This window comes from Camponotus vicinus, unplaced genomic scaffold, assembly GCF_025532165.1.
Source record: "Camponotus vicinus isolate PSW18456_S1 unplaced genomic scaffold, iyCamVici1.0 SCAF_5, whole genome shotgun sequence".
NCBI classification, from domain to species: Eukaryota; Metazoa; Arthropoda; class Insecta; order Hymenoptera; family Formicidae; genus Camponotus; species Camponotus vicinus.
The window spans coordinates 18,900,427-18,921,765 of NW_028141977.1; the positions used below are offsets into that span (position 1 = coordinate 18,900,427).

Sequence of the window (21,339 nt, forward strand, 5' to 3'; positions counted from 1 at the left end):
TGCATCTATGTTATCGAGTAGTTGCCGTCTGCTATCGGATACGTATGTATACATATGTATGTATGTTACATACCGTGGATACATATCGACGCACATATACTCTCCACAATATACACGATGATGCATACAAGATGACCGCAAATTTAGATCACATTCCCCAGATCCTCACCTTCGCGAAAACATTCGGGCGACCGAATCCTGTCTGGAAATAATATCGCTACCGCCTCTTGTGGTATTGCAAAATTGTCCCTACGAAATGATGATGATTAAAAAACGAATGATTAAAAAACGAATGAGATGAAACAGTATCTATCGTGATATGTTTCATTTTTCTCCTTTTGTTTCTTTCCTTTTTATTTTAAGCGATTGGTTATTTTTCTCCTTTCAGTAAAAGTCGAATATTAAAGTTATTATTATTCGATATGTTAATTTTAACAGTGACATAGTGTCTTGTGATAGATTGCATATTTCGCAATTTATTAGCATTATTTATCATATCATTAATATTTAGAAGTGATTAATGTTGTAATGCGTTATCTTTGTCTATATTTCTCTTTTTATAAAATTTTGTGAGACGATCAATTATTTCTGTTCTTAATAAAAAGAATTTCAGTTAGCTGATAAGAAATATTTCACCCTGGATTTTTGTTTGTAAATAAGTGTCCATGAATATAATTCGAATTATAGATTAAAAAGTCTTCATCATAATCATTCTGTTTGTATCAAGTCTAAGAGATTCGCTTCTGGGAACGTCCTGGGAATTACACTACAGATATGTATCTAAGATCTCCATGAAATTATCTCCCACATGATGCTTCTGCAAGAAATGCATAAATTGCTATTGGCGGAACTTTCTTGATTAAATTATCGGGCGTTCGTTTCATACTTCCTGTACGTGTTCTTAAGCTATGGAACGTTTCTCTGGCCCGTGGAATCGATTTGACTGACCGATTTACTGAGAAACAGTGAGAAGGATATGACGTCGTCATACCCTACTTACCTATTTCTAACAGATTCGCCGGAAATCTACCTATCCTCAACAATATTAAGAGTGTCGAACGTAAGAAATGTCTCGCAAGTGACTTTAAAGTCTACGCGAACTTGCACTTAATTTTATAAGTTCCAGCGCAGACAAACTTTTAGGTCGACTTTATGTCGAAACTTATGTGCGTACATTTGTACGGTACGATATAATTTCTGATATCATATTTTAATTTGAAAAAATGTGCTTTATTAAACTCGATTTTTACATTTTATTAAACCCTCTAACTTTTTTATTATATTTTATTTTAAATGTTTTTTTGTTATATATTTTTTTATTATATTTTATTTTAAATATTTTTTTGTTATATATTTTTTTATTATTTTATTTTAAATTTTTGTTTTTAAAAAATTATTTTCTTAGATCTATTGAGGCAAACTTTCATTATTATTGTCGTAAAATAATACATGTAAACTCTTGCTTTGTTTTACAGTCCAAGTAATGTCGCTCGCGAAGCATAGTATGTATAATACATAATTCTGAAGTGCACTCTCGTTCGCCATGAATCTGTTGTAGCATTGTTTCTCAAAATACGAGAGAAAAAGGCGGGATAATCGGCTGGAGTTCTTGAATCGAAGAGGAACAAGTTCGCCTGCACCATTAGGTAGATACTCTCTTCAGGGATCTCCTCGTCTGCGACGAGGTCATCGGGTAAATGGGTCAAGTAGGTTTACAAGCACTCGCCGCGTGTACTTAGGTATGCAGATTGCACGAGGCAATCGCGTTTGTGAAGCATCAATGTGCACGCGGTTGTATTTACGTCCATTTACGAATTTACGCCTGGCTTTGCTCAAGTCCTCTTAATTCCAATGGTGACCTATGTTATCGTGACCGATATATACAGACTCAAAGAGCATATATATCGTAATTCAACGTAAATCAGGAGAGAGATGAAAGTGAATCGAGAATGTCGAAATCTACAGAGGTAGAAATCGCGTAAAAAATACGAATTATTTATTAATTGCCTCTTCATATTTATTCTACATATTATTTTTCGAGCTTCTCATTTTTGCTAAATTATTCAAGATTAAATAATTTATATCTTTATCCCAAGAAAGATTGCATTTTGATGATTTATAAAATGATTCCAATATTCCTTCGTCGAGAGCAAAATATGTTACTTCTGAAAGCGATGATAACAAGATTATTGAGAGTAGAAAGTTTATTAAGAAATTAAGACTTGATTATTATACACATGATCGTAAAATTATCGAGATTTCTACTTATTTCAGAATATAAGGATGGTTTTGACAATCAATTTAGTGTCTTTACAAGCAACGGAGAGCATTGTTGGTGATTCTGCTCCGTATTACGTAAAGTGGCGCTCGCACGGGGTAAATAATGATCGGGCACGATTAGATTAATTGGACGTATTAAACTAGTTTAGATATCGCGGAGAGTATACGCGTTTATCCTCACATAGTTTACAATCGCAAAAGTCACGCACGTACGTGAGCGTATTGCATTCCATTCCGCGTTGCGTAGCTTCATGTTGCGCTGACTCGCGAAACGATTCTAACATTGCGTGAATTCCCTTGGATCGCGCGACGAAAACCGCAAGAAATAAGATGAAGTGAGAGTTATTCCGAAATCATTTTGGAGTAGAAACTTCCCGGAGTGAAATCTCGTATTGCTTAATGTCGTGACTCGAGCAATTATTTTTTTAATATCGACATATTAATATCATCATCTATGTAAAATATATTAATCGATATATTATTAGAAATATTTATCATATTTTGATTCATAATTAATTATTAATAATTATAATTTATTTATAATTGATTAAAAGTAATTAATATTTAACAAGTTAATAACGATTAATACGTAATTATTATTGAATATATAATTAATGAATATTTCAGTATTATAAAAACAAATTTCCTCGAATCATTAAATCAATCCATAGGAAATTTAATTCAGGAGAATTTCTCTAAAATTTTTAATATATCTTAATTATTAATATAATATGGTTAATTAATTGTAAAGAATATTATAAAGTGCTACAGCTCATTATACATATCATTACATGCTCTTTGGATAATTATCGATAATTTTAAGAGGTTTATTTTACTTCTACATGAAATATTACAGATAAAAAAAAGTTGAATTATTTATTTATTAAACTATTTATAATCAAGAGAGAGAGCGAGAGAAAGTAACATTTACTCATTATTTAATTATACATAAGCATTATACGTAAATAATTATTATTCGTGAGGATCAAAAATTTCGCAATAGCAGGAAACCGGTCCTTAGGGGTCCAGAGGAAGGTCAATTTGGCCGGTCAATGAAAGATTCAAGGATTCAAAGAGTGGACGTACTTGCTCTGCTCTTGGATCTGTGCTTTGTTATTATTAACTTTCGAAACATCTCGGCCTTCCACGCGGTGTCGGCCTTCCTCTTGTCACACGAGAGAGACGTTCGTCGTGATACTTCATCTCTTACGGCGTCTGTCGTCTCGGCACAAAAAGATTATTGAGAGAGCAACGTCCGCCGAATGTCCTCGTATTTCATCAAATGTCCAGTCATTCGGGGGAGAGAAGGGAGGAGAGCGAATAAAAAACACGAATCTGTCTTGCGTGAAAAAGAGAGCTCGCGTGAATAAAAGCGTACAAATAAAGTGAAATGTTATTTATAATTTAAGGAACGATGCAGGAAACAATGCTTGGCGTAAATTATTATGTTTTATTATAAAATATAATTAATGTGATATGAAAAAAATATGTATACGTATATTAATAATAATATATGCGTATAATAAAGCAATATAATATTGCGATGTTATATTATTACACTATAAATTTCTATTCTTTACAAAGATTTATCGGGACATCATGATTTTGAGAAAAGCATATAATTTTATTATGTTAATGCATTTATCGCAAATTGTGTCGGATAATAAATCTCTTTTCTGTTTGTAACATCAAAAATTAAATCTTGTTATATCAATTTCAATTTTTAATCAAGACGTTATCATAGCGGACATCTTTCCATCAGTTTTCTTCCTCAATCGAATACGCGCTCCGACTGACGCTGCTGAATCTCGCTAGGGGTCGTAAAGAAATGCCATTCGCGCTGAACAGAAATACGACAAAACGCTCGTGTCCCGAAGGATAATCCCGGATAGTTGTCGGCTGTTTTATGGTAGCGTGTAAAAAAGAAGAGACACATGCGAGAATGTGACCCTTCCACTACTTTTACGAGAAGCCATTTTAACGGCCCATTGACGCATTGATGCGCGCTCTTCATTCCGTGAACAAATATATGATCCGTAACTTTGCGCATTTTCCTTCTTCTACCTTGCAATTAGAGTACAGGAAGCTAATGAACTCATTAAAATAGAAATAAGGATAAGATACGAAATGTAAGATTTGATTGATTTGCTTGGAAAAATCAAAGCAATGATATCAGTCAAAGCCAATATGATATAATAATAATAATGCTTAAAATAATTGTTACATTGTTTTCAGTAGCAAACTGCTCTCTAATGACATTATTCCTTTGTAGCTAAAAGTATAATTAACTAATTCATTAAATTATCCAATAAAAAATGAATATATACTGCAAAATTATTTCTTCTTCCTACTTTTTATTAAAGTAATCTGAATTATATTTCGAAACATATATATAAATATAATATTTTATTTTATCCAAAACTTATATAACTCGAATATGGATGCTGATCACGTGTCATCTGCAACGGTTCTGTTTTCGGTTATGTCCTAAATTTTCTATATTGGAATAGCGTAAAAATTGAGGAAGCTGGAAGAATATTCGCGCACGTGTATCTAACCACGAAGCGTAATCTCTAGAGTTTACAATTGACCGTGGGAAAATATGGGTCAGTGGCTTATTATGCCGTGCATATACATTTGCATAAAATTGTTTCTTGGCAAAGCGTTCATGTAGGCTTATTAACAAAGCTACATAATTTGCATGCCGATGTAATAACGGTATTCTCGCGCAAATATATTTACCGTAATTAAAACTTTCATTAACAACGTAAAATATATATTCTATAGGACTTATAAGATGAAAGAACTTTATATTTTAATAACACTTTAATATACAATAATAAATATAATATTAATAGTGTATTTTACAATTTATCAATAAATATAAAATAAAGATCATATAATGCATGTAAATATTCTATTATGCATAAATAAATCCGTAAAATTTTTATTACAGATAAATATGTCGCCATAAAACGATTTTATTTTTAGTCTCAGTTTTTATAAACGTAACAGATAAAACAGTAAATTAATCGACGAGAATTTCTGCATAATTTGAATCGCGTGAAGGAATTTTGTTCGATCTATCTGGCTTTGATGGCAAGACCGCTATTTGTTGTTATCAGCTGATACAACTGTGTCCGATAAATATGTAGATTTACAACGGGAAATTCGATTCTGTTACACGGCTTTCTCGATCGCCGGGCCGTATTCGGATAGAAAGAGCCTCTCCGTCGCCATCGTTTGAACCGATTCGCTTGTCTCGCTTTAGCATAGACGCTGCTTTCGAGACCTTCATGAATTCCACGGTGACATTATTTCATCATTGATTGGCCGGAAGTGAGATGAGATCCTCAGGCATTTAAGTCACGATCGAGACTCATTGAGGTCGAGTACTCGACCTAACATTGAACTAGACAAAAGCGGTCAATATCGTTATACGATGAGAACGCGCTGTTTCTCGATGCTATCTATCTCTCTTAGCTCTTTGTCTTTATAAATGTGTGACGTTAAAATTTAATCAAAGTTATATTATAAAAAGATTTATAAGCAATAGAGCAAAATAAACAATACGAAAATTTTATTTTTATCGCGCGCTATTGAATTATATAAACGATTGTTAAGCTCCAATATTGTCTTCGATGTTGACAGAATGCGACTTTCTTGCATCGAGATGAGCGATGGCAAGTTGCGGCACTCAGTTGGACGCGTGTCTTGTAATTTGCAATAAACTCTTATATAAGTGAGTTAGGACCGACACTGATGTGACGGAAACGTTTAGATCTTATCTACTAGTCGGACGATGCAAGCTCTCTTTTACGACGGCTTAATCGTTTAACGAGGATAATTAGCCTCGTTAAAGCGCGACCGAATTGCTATCATACGTGACATGCGATTGATTTTATAGCGGCGAGCGCGAATTCTCTTCGAGGTACGAATTTATTAACGTGAAAAAATACATAAAATACTGAAACGCATTTCTAGTAAAAATAATAAGATTGTAAAGCAGTCTCTGTAGAAAAATTTACATTATATCATGTTTATATTATATATTGAGATTCCTATAATATATTTTTCATTTGGGATTTAATTAATTTAAATTAATTTAATGGAATAATAATTTTATAGATTACAATCTATTTCGTTTTCATAAAAAAAACTCATCTTTTTTTATTTACGAAATAATATTTTATCAATACAAATTTTTGATGTTATTGTTATTTAAAACGTGTGTATGCAGAATTGAGAAAAATGAAAGAAAAGATTACAAAATAAAGATGAAATGTTAAAAATACAAATAAATGTACAAAATAAAGATATAAAATATTAAAAATGAAGATAAGATGTGATAAAAAATTAAACGCGCTAAACAAGCAGGATTAAAATAAATTTAATTGAAACAATTTTTTTTCGCGATGCAAGTTTATTCCATCTCGAATCTGTCTTCGTGAATTAACGATCGGACGCAATTAACGCGGTGCACACATGTCGTTCGCGAGACGAGCGCAAATGGCATGCGACGCGAGCTGCGACGCACGTTGCATATAATAATACACATGTATACGCACGCACACGCGTACATATACAGGACATGCAGCTGCATAATTTGCTGATATTGTCGAACACGCCAATTCGCAAGCGTCGCGAGCTCGTAAACAAATTAAACGCGCCCTCGCGCGTGATCCATTCGCGTCCATGAACTTGTGAGATAGGATGATGAAAATGTATGCAATGCATAGAAAGATGGTTGCAAATATATATGTATTATAACAGATGGGACTATTGGGTTATATAATAATTCGATAATTTGTTGCAATTTGTAAAACCACAGCACGTGGCACGTGTACGTGGGGCGTTTTACATTTTCCTACTTCATTTAGTTGTTTTTGTCGAGAATAATTATATGTGTAACGTGTGCAATTGTACAAGGTATTTTAAATGCGCGTTTAAATCTTTTGTCTCTTTTAGAAGCAGCATTGACAAAAAACTACGGTCTACAAATATCTTTCTATAAATATACGAAAATATTAATCTTGATGTATCATGATTTCAAAAATGTAACTTTTATCTAAATAGGTCACCTTTTTACGAAATTACGCGTACGAGGCTACGCGTTTTGTAACTATGATTTATCTATGGGATATTCCTTGCGCTAGCAACGAGGTGAAGGATTGTTGCTTTATTTATTCGAAAAATACGAAGGCGAAACGGGGAAGCGCGGGCCAAATCGCGGTATAAATAAAATATAAGCGAAAACCGCGTCGCGGTGCAAATTCCGCCGAGAGGCCAGTGAATATTTAACGTGCGGACAAAAATTAAAATTCATCGCCTACATCGCGTTCTAATATCGTATCCCGTCCGCAAAGTCAAAATTGTCGATGCGATTTTTATCTGCCCGAAAGATCTGTCTTCGCGAAATCGCGAAGCGAAGAGCATCGCGATTCCGATCTTCTCGATTCAATTCGCGGATCGGATATTTGATTTCGAAATTTTCTGTCTAAGCGTGAGAGAAGGCAGCAGGAGGGGTGGAAAGGAGGGGGAACGGTTGACGCGCGAAAGATGTAAACGACTGTCAATCAATTGAATTAATTCGATCACGTTGTACCGACACACAATCTCATTTCCTTCATTCACGCGGAATGTCAAATATAGAGATCAACGTCGGCGAATAAGAACGCCGCCTGTCATAATGCAGGCACCTAACAATAACGCAGCTGCATGCGGACGTGTGTTACGACGTTCGATCTCGCTTCTATTGAACGTGCAGGACGTATCCTTGAAACATGACGTGCTCCAATTTCTCGTCGCAAAAGCGCTCCGTTACTGGGCTCGCCGAAAATAGTTTTCCGGAGGAGAGTCCTCGTTATTTTGGGACGAGTTCGGGAGAGGCTCGCTCGCGGTTGCCCGCGATCTTGCAAACAGGATGCACCAAAGGGGATGCTGCATTAGCCGACAGTCTTGTGGAAATCCTCTGGAATGCGGTTGTTCTTGAGCGATTCAACCGGTCCGACGTACTTCGTATTCCGTGCCTCCGGTTTCCCACTTTTTACGCGTCTTCCTTGTCTCTCTCTCTTCTTGTTTAAACTTTTTTTTATACCACCATAAAAAATATTTTCTCCTTTTTACACATGTACATATTTTGCCTACCTATTTCTACTTATTACTGCCACGTTATTTTTCTTCTACGCAATCCGCGAATTGTTTTAGTATTATTTTCCGAGAAAGAGAAGGAGAGAGAGGGAGAATCTTTTTCCGATTCAAATTATTCTGTGTGTGATACTATTTTTGTACCATCAAGTTTATATTATCGCAGTATTATTTTGTGTTTATCGTCCCGCTTATAAAAGAAATTGTCCAGAGAGCGCACGAGCGAGATAAATATATACATACTTCTCTCTCTTCTTTGTTCTATTTTGCAAGGAAAAGCATTCGTGCATTTCTTTGAAAGGAAAATACATTTTTATTTTGAAATGGAATTTTTCTGGGTAAAATGGGACTTTCTTTTACGCCAACATTTTTTCTCGGATTCTCGGAAGCTATTGATTTTTCATCGACAGCTCTCGATTCGCTGGCCAAGCACAATAACGGTCGCGATTAATGGTCGCGGATTTTACGCAATTTTCAGAATACATACGAGCCGTGTGACTCTTCTAAAAGTGGTTTACGAGCGATTTGATCACGCGATCCCGTTTCTAAGCATTTCGATCTTCTCGTCGGATTCTGATTCCGATCAGAGCGGATCATCAATGACGATTACTTGGCTGTATTACAATATTTTTCTCTGAGATCGCAGATTTTGTTTATGCGCGAACGTTTCAGACAATTTGTCGTACTACGGTGATTTTCGCTAATACGATAATCGCGTGCAGCGATTGCATGCGCGCTGATTTTATATCCGTACGAACTAAATAATGCAATGCATTTTATCTTACACGATATCGCATGCAGTTAAATAATGTGGCCGACATATATAATGCGACACGGAATTATCGTGTCGTTTAATATTAAAGGAAAATAGTTTAGAGGATTTGTGTATTTAGGAAAAATTTATTTAGAATTATTTTTATCATTTGAAAAATCCTATTCAGGATCATCATTATTATTTGATCCAAAGTATATGATGTGACGTGAAAAGCTGTTCTTTTACAGCGAATTATAAATATTTTCACTGATAAAAAGACAAAAAAGAAGGAAATAAATTTCTCTTTTGTCTTCTTGTCAGCGACTAATTAAGATGTGCTCAGTTTCTTTAATATGAAATATAGTAATTGAAATTAGTGTAATTTTATAGATTTTGATGTCTCATAAATACGCAAAAAAATGCAGTTTGTATTGAATAAAACGTTTCCATTATCAAAATTAAGCATACTTTCCTACATCTAAAACTTGGGAAAACCAAAGTTCTATCGCTGTCACCGAGTTACAATCTTTGATTAAGCATCGTGTATAAAGTGTAAAACCATGTCGCTTGAGAAGCGCTTTGCTGTAAGAAGAAGATCGGCTGCTGCGGCCGCCTTCCGGGAATTCTATTTATAGCCAGACACACCTGAATGAACGAGTCTCTCTCTCTCTCTCTTTTTCTCCCCGTCTCTCTTTCTTTAATTCGCATGAACGCGTCCATGGGGTTTCAAACAGGTTTTACAAGTCTCGTCTAATCATGCATGCAAGAAAGCTCCGCCTCGTCGGCCGGTCGTTGCTCGTCGTCCCGATGAGTTTCTTCGTCCACGGTCGTCGATCGGCTCTTCGTCGACTTCGCCAAGAATTCCGATGCAGTCGATAATTGTCCCGTAGTAGTAGTAGTAGTAGTTTGCCCGGATAATCGCGAAAATCCGCGACCTTCTTGTAGTCGGCTTGATGAAGTACTCCAATTTCGAACAACCCTTTCATCCGGCTTGGCGGATGAGACTTGCCATTCAAGGGTACTCTCGCGACAAACAGGCCTACCAGCAGGCCTTTGTGCGATTTGTCGTGCATACTGCATAGCGCTGTATCGTATATCAGCGCGACTTCTACCGCATAAGAAAACCGGAATAACATTATCTTTTATGCATTGTTAGGATTTGCAGTCTCTCTCTCTCGCTGTTTTGTTTTCGTTCTTTGCGAAGAACATTAAAATGCTCGCTGGAAAGATAAGCGGTTCGCGTATTTACCAAAGAAAGGAGAATTAAAGGCCTTGTGGGATTACTATCACTAGAGGAATATCTAATTAGCGCTGGTGTAATAGTGCTCATATGTCGTTAAGTGATGAGTTTAATTAGCAGTGATATAGAATATAAAGTTTATTTTTATTGTGGATTACATTTATAAGTGATATAAAATACAATTTTTATTATAAATTACATTTATAAGCAGTAAAATAGAGCTCGTTTTTATTTTAAATTACACATTTATCGATGAATTTTTCGGATGACAATATATTTTTTATTATAATAGTCGAAAAATAAAGCGAGTATGACATTTGTCAAAATGATTAAAAAGATTTTTTTTATATAAAAAATATTTAAAAAATATCTCTTAATAAAACGTAATATTTATAATACTCGAAAATATAATAGCGACCAAAAGTATTGCATCACTTATGGAAATAGAAAGGTTTCTCGTTATTATAATCAACAAAAACATTTATAAATATCAAATTATATTTCATGCTTTTTATGAACATGAAACAAAACAGCTAAGAGAAAAAAAGATATAAAACTTATTCATTTATTTTCTGTATTTTTTGGGAGTGATGCAATACTTTTTATCGGTATTGTATGTACATTTTAAAATTTATTTAAAATTTATCGCATCATATATAAGAGTTAAAATATGAGATCTCAAAATCAATTTATCTAGATACTCAAATATTTTCTTCATCAATTATTCCAGCGCACTATCATCTTACGATTAGCAATAGCGTTATCTCGAACATAAATTTCAATTCTATCACCGTGCCAATGAATCCAAATCGTGCTTTCGACGCCTCTCCGACTCATGGAATTCGTCACGCTTCTGCGCGTCGAACGGAAGCGACCGAAAAACGGCGAGCAGCGCGCTATGAATACAAAGTGACGGGATAAAACGATGGCGACTACTGCGCTTTTATCCGCGCGATCGGAAGCGTTTATCAGCGCAGTTGGACATTGCAACGAAGGGACGATCGAATGTCTCTTTTTCTCCTTCGAAAAACCAGGATGATTTCGCGCCGCCTCTTCCTCCTCCGTTCGGCTTCCCGGCTCGAGCCGTGTCGAGAGCGTGGGAGGATGAATGGTGGACGCGAATAACTTCCTTGCATATCTCCGATGCGAAAGCACCGACAAAAATAAAGGGAACACGCGCGCGATACCTCGCAGGAGACAATAACGCACGTTCTGCGCTCGTGTTTTGCGCGCTCGAGACGGACACGTGGCTGCGAAAACCGTTGTATTGCGAGAAACAAATATAGTCATGGACGTCGCGCAAACAATAAACAATTGCTCTGCGATTTATCGATCTGCCTTGCATCGCAACGAGAACGTTTCCGAACATTTCTCGCAGATTCTCAAATATTCAACGCATATTTCTCTTCTCCTTTAAGGATCTAAGGCTAATAAAGAGCATAACAATCACGTAGGAGTTGAAGAAAGATGCAAAGAATTATATTGTAAGAAACGTGTTCGAGAACGCATAAAATTTAAATGGTGCGAGAGGAATTTAAAGTCTCTCTCTTGTAAAACTTTGGGTTTTATCAGAAGTTTTCAATGGCGCTACTGCCAAGAGTTAAACATAATTTACATATTTTGTTCTATTTAACTTTTCTAATTAACCTCTTGCATACGAAAGGCTTTGAGTGCAAAAAGTTTTATAGGAAATTTTCAATGCTACCACGCACGGCGACTTTTAATCCTTTTGAATGTCAAGCGTCAAAAATAAATCATCTATTTTGAGAAAGTTTGGTGATCGAAAGAAAAATAAGGAAAATTTGTATTTACTATTAATTTTTACGTAGATATATTTAGATGAAAAAAATTTAACAAAATATTAAATATTTACTTATTTGTTTAAAAAATATCATACATTTACTTATATATGTATAATTATTTAATTCGTCTCTCTTATTTTTACAGGTGAGTAATCTTTATGCCGTTTCTTCATATCTATCTAAGCAGAACGATATGTTGCATGTAAGTATTCTTTACAATTGAAATCTATGCATTTTCACGTAGTAAGTTCTTCAACTATGAGGTAATTATTGTGATAAAAAGCGCACGTAATGCACGTACTTAAAATCGATTAGTTAAAAGCATACATTTGAACACAAAAAAAATATTTTTTTAAATAAAAATTATGCTAAGATAGTTAAACTGGATTAATCGCGCTAAAAAAACCAATTTCTATAATGAGTTTTATAATTTACAAGAGTTTTGATCTCTTAGATTATAAATTCTTATTGTAGGTCAAAATATACTAGGTTTATTGAACTAAGTGTGTTTTACGCAACAATGAAATTGCGATGTATAAATAAATGTTGCTTTTAGAAACGAAAGATAATATTTAGATAGTAGATATAAATTCTCCAATAGAAGACAAACAATTTATATTACACAGATAACTTGTGTGTGGGTTCACTTGTGTGTATCGCGGATTTGTAATACATTTTTATGATATACTTAGTAAGCAAGTTCAATCTTAATTTCCAGAAAGTATAAACATACGTTGCTATGATACGATACGACGATTCAATTCAACCACTATAATTTGATGAAGAGTCGACCTATTTTTTGAGAATAATATACACAAGGATCAATAACTTTTATTGCGCCGAGTTTTCATCGCGTTTATGAAAGGTGGGGACCTTTTTGGCAAAATGCGCGTAAACATCTTCATCCAAACGGGAGATTTCGCTTACATGCACAAATGAAATCGAACAAGACATACGAGCGAACTTGCAGCGCGATCGAACAAACCGTTTTCACCGATAAACTGTTCGTTTGCTGGATATCGTTTCTGCAAATCGTCCACGGCGATATATTTTCGGCGCGATAGGAATCTGCGCGGATCGCGTAATTCGAGAAAATCGTATTTTCGTTGTAACGTATAAGCAAAGTCATGCGGGTTGCTTGAGTTTTCATAAATTTAATTTTGGCAGACTGCATCGATCTATTTTCGATCTCATTCGGTCCCACTCTATAATTGATACCGGTACATTAAATGATGAGATCATTTCGTATTATGATCGCAAGCTTGGAACCTCTTACGTACCATCTCTTACGTCTCATATAAATATCTACTGATGAAAGGAATGCGGAAAATAGCAGTATCTAGGCCTATATCCTTAGCAATGTCGTGTATCACTCTAGTCTAGCGAAGTAAAACACGATAACTTCCGAATTTCTCTTATATTCGTGATGTATTGCTTTCATAAATATAATTGACGTATAAATACACAATTTTTTCTTCGATGTCAATTGAAAATATTGCAAACATGTTTATGCAATTAAATAATTATGCTTACAAATACGAGAAAGAATTACAATAATACAATATTATTAGTATATTATTAGTATAGATATTTATTATTTAGAGCAAGAGTGAGTTAGATATTCGTATAAGAGGCAACGTTTAATTTACTTCTGCTCTGAATTTTATCTTATATATTTCAAAAATCTGTAACTTCTACAAGATTGATTTAAAACATAAAATCAGATGTGAGATAAAACTTACGAATCATGAACGTGGTCAACCCTTGTTTCGAAATTTTCTTTCAATCTTTTAGCTTGGAGAGTGTTCGAGACATCCGAGAAACCTCTGGTACTTTGTAGATCACACAAAAGCGCAATCCGATAGTATATGGTCCAAGAAGTCTGATGGCTATCTTAACCATAAAGTTTCGAAACAACGAAGGCGGAAAGAAGCAAAGGGGGTGGAAGGAGGCATTTATCTTTCTTGGACGATAGCTCATTTCCTCGACACAATGGAAGGAACGCGTTCGCGTTCGAATCGACGTTCCGCCAATGATTTCAAACATTGGTGCTCCATGAAAACTGCAAGAGATCGCAGGAATAAGCCCCTTGTTAAAGTCGATGATTGCGGCCGGACTGACGTTAATACCGTCGATGTTTATCAACATCCGGAAAGGTGCGCTCAATATTTTAAGACTGCAAGCGGCTAATGCAGCCGAACGAACGCCTTGAGTCCGATAAATAGGTCAGACGGGAATCGAAAGTTTTATTTCGATGTCGTAAAGTCGACCGAAGATTAAGATTAATTCGATGCCTGTCTGTGTTGGCTCCGCCGGGTTTGCTTATTGATTTTTTTTTTGGACGAACAAATAAATTCTCTTCGTACATTCCTATGGCCGAATATTTTTAACAAAGTTATTTCTAACGAAAGATCGATAGTGTATTCAATTACATCATAGACGTAACAAGCTCGCGTTCGATAATAAAGTTGAGAAGGGAGCGATCGCATCGACTGGAATTAGAAAGTCCATGATAATGCACAATTGGCACGCACAATATGCGTTTTTTTTCTGCATACCTATCTGCGCTCCCGTTGTTGGCACGAGCAGCAGCCTCGAGACTGCATGTTGCTCGTGTTTTTTTCCAAACGATGGAAAAGTATCGCATTGCAAATCGCAGTGAATGATAAGCGAGGCCTTGACCCATAAATTCATGATGTTTACATACTTATATAATTAGTCCATAATTTACTATCAAACGTGCTCCTTTTGACATCTTGTTATCAAAGAAGTCGCTGCGAAGTGCCATCAGTATTTCGCTAAAAGCGATTTTACCCGCGCCAAACTTTCCATTTTACATCATCTCGTTGGTTTGCGAATATTTCTTCAGACATTATCGACAGAGCGACATCCAGCAAAGTTACCTAGAAATTTTCTTAATTAATAGCTAACATAGAGCAAGCAACTATGACGAACTATCTTGTTTTTGTTTTCAACTAGACACATAGACAAATTTCTCTGAAACGACACTGCAAATATATCTTCTGAGAAATAATTGAAACCCATTTAATTTTTCATGACACGTATTCATCTTCGAGATGCATAATAAATCTTACCAGATGCAGTTTGGAATGACTTGTTTACTTTACGCGATTGAATAGAATTATTTTTTTATTGTAATATTTTTTTCTAAAGCGCATAATCGAACGCTTTATATTCTATTGAATATATATTTTTATATTTAATACTGCCTATTGATTTTTTTAGGGATTGTATTGTCCATATTGTTTCTTCTTCGGGAAAATTTCTCAAGTGTCTGAAAACGTCGTAAAACTGATGTGTTTTTTTGGATAGCAAATTCTTCGGTCACTGTGTAATCGAGTATTTTGAGTTTTACGTTATCGCTCTCGTTGAAGAGAACGAGAATTCTCGTTGCATACTAATACAAATCCTATCTGCCAATCTTCTTCACACTCAACGAAGCGTACTGAGCGATAATCGATTCAGGCAAGTGCTATCAACCTTGAAAGGAAAGCAAGGGAGCATCGCATCGGCTAGTTATATAAAATTCCATTCTGTCGAACGATATTCGTGATCGACTTACAATTGAAACATTGTTTGTTATAGAAGCTTTTGAAGTTTAACATCTCGTTTCTCGAGCAATCCTTCTCAAGCATTTTATAGGCTGTCAAAATAAGAAATATTTCAGAGATCCATCGTAAAGTTTATGCGAGAGTTATTTGAAACACGTAGTTTAGATTTTTTAAATTCGAATCAACACGTAAAAGTTACGGAGGAAATTAATTGGGAAGTCCATATTTTTAGTTCGCTTGATTTTTAATTTTTAATTTACTACTGTAAGGATTATTACTGTAAGGATTTACTAATTAAGGATTATTAATTTAAGGATATATACATTTTGCTCTCGCATTTTTATATCACATTTAGCGAAATTTTATAACGGCACATCGCTCATGCAGCAATTTAAACGCCATAATAATTACAGCTCGATATCGACAAACGAATAACGAAATCGACGTTGATTATTATTACACAATCGTTTGAGTGCAAATACGTTATTTAATTGGCTTTTATTCGGTTCTGGCATTAAAGATGCAATCAAGGCAAATTGTGAAATAACAATTAAGCACGCGCAGCTTGATATTTGCGTTTAATTAGGAAAATAGCGGTCGGGAAAAAGAATCATCGCGATGGAAACAGGGAAATCCTTCCCGAAATTAACCGACCCTTATAATTATAAATTGTATTTAATTACGTACGTAAAGTTTCTATTAGCGTGTCGTTAATTTGGGACCAAAATTGCGAGTATCTCTTTTGTTGGCAATTTTGATACACGCGCAAAAAGGTGTTGGCGAAAGTTTACAGTACGGTACGAATAATTATATGGTCAATTTCAATTATGTTTTAATTAGCTCGTAACATGATGATTAAATTAACACAAGTTTAGATTGTATCGCATAGTGGCACGATATATGATACGCGTTATGTATAATGTGTTATTAAAAATATTTTCCTGCATATAATATCCGTGTCAGATGTTGCTAATTTTTTTGTAAGAATTAATAATCTTCATTTGTCACGTTGCTTTTATCGCTCTAATCGTATAGTTAAAAACAGAATATTTTTATAAAAATAAAAAAATGATTAACAAAAAGAAAATATCCAATAATTGTGATAAATCAGCATTTTTCTTACAAAAATAATTCTAGTTTTACTATAGTATATATGTATATACATTTATATATTTATATATTTATTGAAAACAATGCACTATATATATATATATATAAGAACATATGAGATAAATTATTTTACATATCTTTTAAATTAATTTAATATATTGATATAATTCTCTTTAAAAGTTGATTTATAAAAAATAAATTGTTTGTTTCAAAATTAATATTAGAAATCGATGTATGATTCTCTAGTAAAGTCTAATCGTACATTTTGGTTTTATTGGATACAGTAAACTAAATAACTACTAATCCACATAATCTGCTTTAGAATATTTGAAATTTGTATCTAAAGGTAATTTCACGGTGGTTTCGAAAGTAGCATACCATGCATATATAATATTGCAATTAAGATTTTCCTATCAGGCACATTGCCAATCAGCATTAGTTTATGCTCGCGTCGCATCCGCGTCGACAATTAAAGTGGAATGGAAGGCAAAACCGGCGGAATATTTAAGATCGAAATAAATCACATCGACATCAAAATCGTATAAAACAATCGGCGCTGGAGCCATTAATTATGCGAAGTATAATAAATAATGTGGAAAGATTCGATTGCGTGGTTACACATGCAATGCGAACGCCGGTCGTTCGTCTGGAATAAGCTGTGGTTAGAATACTTTATGAAATATTATGTGACCAGCATACTTATTGTAATCAGTTGTTCAAAGAGGAGGTGATTGAAAATCCTAAGCAATTGTTTACGCGTCAAACAATACGGATATTTTCTCGGACGTGATGATATGCAAAAACAAAAAGTTGCAAGCTATTTCGTAAAATATTTAAAAGTCATTCGTTAAAAAATATATACGTACATGTAAATTACATATACATTTTAAAAATACTCGAAAATTTGAAATTTCTTATTTGAAATCGTTCCTTTCATTAAAAATATTTTCCATTTAAAAGTTTTTATATCTTTTTTTATAAATTAAATTAAATTTGATGGAAAATTTTCCCTGGAATTTGTAGGAAAAAAATACATGTTTTTGAAAAAGTGAATATCTCAAGTGAGCAATTTTTTTATAATTAATATTTTAAATACTATTTTGGAATTTGCATGTTTGTATGTGGTGTATTGTGTACGCTATTAAAGAAAAATATACTGGACTTGCTGTGATGCGTGACAACCATATAATAAGAGAAATCTATCCTAATAATCTTAAATCCATTACCTGAATGAATTGTCGGTTGATTGCACAAATAAATGAAGATATAAATCATACGCGAGCAAGAAAATTTTTCATATTTGCGTTATATTACAAATTGCGTGTAAAAGATACGGTCATTCTTAGATTAATTATCAGTAGCAAATACGATAAGAATTGCTGAAGTAATCGCTGTCTAGATGAAATCTAAATTAGTACTTAGATTGTACTTTCGATTTTAAGAATAAGGAAGGTTTATTAAGAATTATATATTATTATATACTTGAGTATTATAGTGAAACACAAAGTTCCAGTTATTTTAAGAATATAATGTCTATGATAAGAACAATATCTTATCTCTTTCGAAGAATAGAATTTTTTTATGAATTATATTTTATATGAATTGTGATTTTTGAGTTTGTATTTATATCTTTCCAGACAATCTTTACAAAATATGTTATTTTCTGTGCACTAAAATACATAAGGGAAACGTAGCGAAATCGTGAGAAAATGTTTAGTCATAAATATTATTAGAAACAAGATTTAAGTGCTGTACATTGAGATTAGCTATCAATAAATTACTATAAATTGATACAGTTCGATATAATCATATACAAAACATATCTTATACAAACAATCGATTAAGATTAAACATGTTAAAATAATAGAGATTAACTTGTTAATACCCGTAATTACTAATGACAGTTGATAATTTTACAAATTACGATAGAGATGATTATAGAAGAATTAAGAGTTACCGGCATTTTTTTAAAATTTTTTCTCTTATTGCGTGGATTCATCAATGAGCGTTATGTTGATACTGCTAATAATTACAAGGTCTTGCTGGACGTTTTTGTTATGCAACATTATAATGCACACCTTTCATACTTTTGTGTGATGCGTTGTCATTAATATTCCTCGACAAGTGTTGCACGTGCGGAATGTCAAGCAGAAAGCGATGCTAGTTGGTACAGGCTTTCTCAAGCAGCTGGATGCTTCTTTGTCTTTATTTCGTTATCGACTAACATAAGGACTCTTGATAATCCGAACAAGGAATTCTCCTTCTCTCTCTCTCTCTCTCTCTCGAGGTCTCCAGAAGTGGTAGCGACAACGAATTCTTCTTTGTACGTACACGAACAAGCAGTCTCCGATTGTAAATACGAGCGATTTCACCCTTCGTTTATTGCAAACAGCGCGTCACCCGCGGGATGGCAATATCTTAATGAGACATTGGAATTGCCATTCAATGTTTACAAGTGGTTTTCTATTATGTGATATCATAAGGAATGACGCAGTTTTTATCATGTGACTCAAAGAACACATTTTTTGATCTATTAAGATGACTGTATATAAACGTTATCTTAAACGTTGCAGAATGTTAAATAAGTTTTTGTCTCATGATATATAAAATTATATATAATTATATATAAAATTTTATAGATAATTAATTTTAAGCTCGTGTAATATGTAATATTTTTTTGGAAAATATATTTATTTAAGATACGTAAATTCGAAGCTAGAATCAATTATATTTATTAAATCAGAGAGGAGAGATGTATAATAATATTAATATTATTTATTTTTCATTGTTCTCTTTGACAATTAATAATATAATAATGGTATATGTGTATGTGTATAATCACTCAATCAAGCCAATAATAATAGATAACAATTTTTCTTACAATTTTTATTAAATAGCGTACAGAAGAAAAATTGTATCGAGAGTGGATTTTGAGGATTCGATTATCCATATTATTGAAGTATAATTATGAACGAAGATTATATGATAAAAAATTTAACAATTAGCAAAACAAATTTAAATCCCTTTTTATTAGTGGCTTTCACTAACATATATATGATTTTTTTATCGATTTTCAATTATTTAATCGATGGTAAACGATATAATCGGTATTATTATATTGACCTATTGCACTTTTTCTTCTCCTTTTTTCCTCTTCTCTCTCTCTCTCTCTCTCTCTCTTTTTGTATCAACATTAATGATTAAAATCAATATAATTCCCACAACCTCTGTAATTAACGTAAGTAAATACACATTTTATGAAATCAAATTTTTATATATACATTTTTACATGACTTTTGAAAATATTTCGCTAGATATACTAATAAAAAAGTGTGTATATATGTGAAAGATAATCTAACAATTATATTGGAATTATATATATTATATAATATATTTGAATAACAATGAAAATGTCAACTTTCGCTTAATCACGAAAAGCCATTGGAAAAAATATCCTTTTATCCGACTGTGCACATATTCGCGCAAATTTTAGAGATGAAAGTTTATAATTCCGTCGAATCGTAAATCGCCGTTTTATGACGAGATGCACCAAGCAGATCTGTTACGAGTTCTACCGATCTTTTTTATCCTACCTACAGACAAAGTTCACGAAGGTCTGCCCAATAATATCCCCAGAATGACGTTTAATACGTAGGCATAATAACGGAAGATATCATTTTTTACGTTTTTTTAGTTTTCCGTTACTCTATCTTTCTGTTTGTTCAACTTGATACGATTTTATATGATCGGAAAATGCGTTATAATATATTTACTTATTTGAAAATATATATTTACTTTTAGTTATCCATAAAAAAAATTATACTTTTTTTCCAAATCCGTGATTAAATTCAAAATTAAAATAGTATAAATAGTATATATAAATTCTGAAGGTGATAGTTATATTATTTTATTATTGGATTATCTGCAATAATTTTTATGATCGTAAAAACATTGTATCTCACAAAGTCAATAAAAATTTTTCATAATTGGATATTAAAAGTTCGGCGTTTGTTTTTAATGAATTTAAATACAAAATTTAATCTGAGTTTTTGATTATTAAATTTATTTTTAAATTTATATGTACGTATATTTTAAAGTTGAAAAGACATTTTAACAAATAGATCGATTTATTTTCGTCATTCTCATCAGTTTACTCCTTCGAGCGTGGTACGTTTATCGAACATGTCGATGGCCGCATAGGAAGGTACAATTTGCCATTTCGAGGTAGGTACAATTTGCCATGCTCCAATTTGTGAAACGACGAACGTGCAGGTAACGTATTGCGATGAAAAATAAGCGACTTTTATCGCGACGCTCCACCAAAATATGCTCGTGACTTATCGGTCGAAATTGGCAAATGACGCTGTTGCTTTCAGGAAATTTGACATAACTGATTTACGTATTGCTTTTTAATTCGATCAGATATCTTCATCA

The 21,339-nt window shown here is 33.4% G+C and overlaps 1 protein-coding gene across 7 annotated transcripts in view; it reads left to right on the plus strand.

The window, feature by feature from the left end:
* Mtd (TLD domain-containing protein mustard) overlaps window positions 1-21,339 on the plus strand; it is a 132,119-nt gene that overhangs the window by 35,715 nt on the left and 75,065 nt on the right. Inside the window, exon 1 of one of the 7 annotated variants that reach the window (XM_083100548.1) lies at window positions 12,367-12,425. The exons of 5 other annotated variants lie outside the window; for them this stretch is intronic. In XM_083100548.1, the coding sequence (XP_082956674.1) occupies window positions 12,382-12,425 (44 nt within the window). In that variant the 5' untranslated portion in view covers window positions 12,367-12,381. Of the gene's footprint in view, window positions 1-12,366; window positions 12,426-14,122; window positions 14,380-21,339 lie in introns of those variants that run through there. One more of the 7 variants, XM_083100544.1, reaches the window with a different exon arrangement.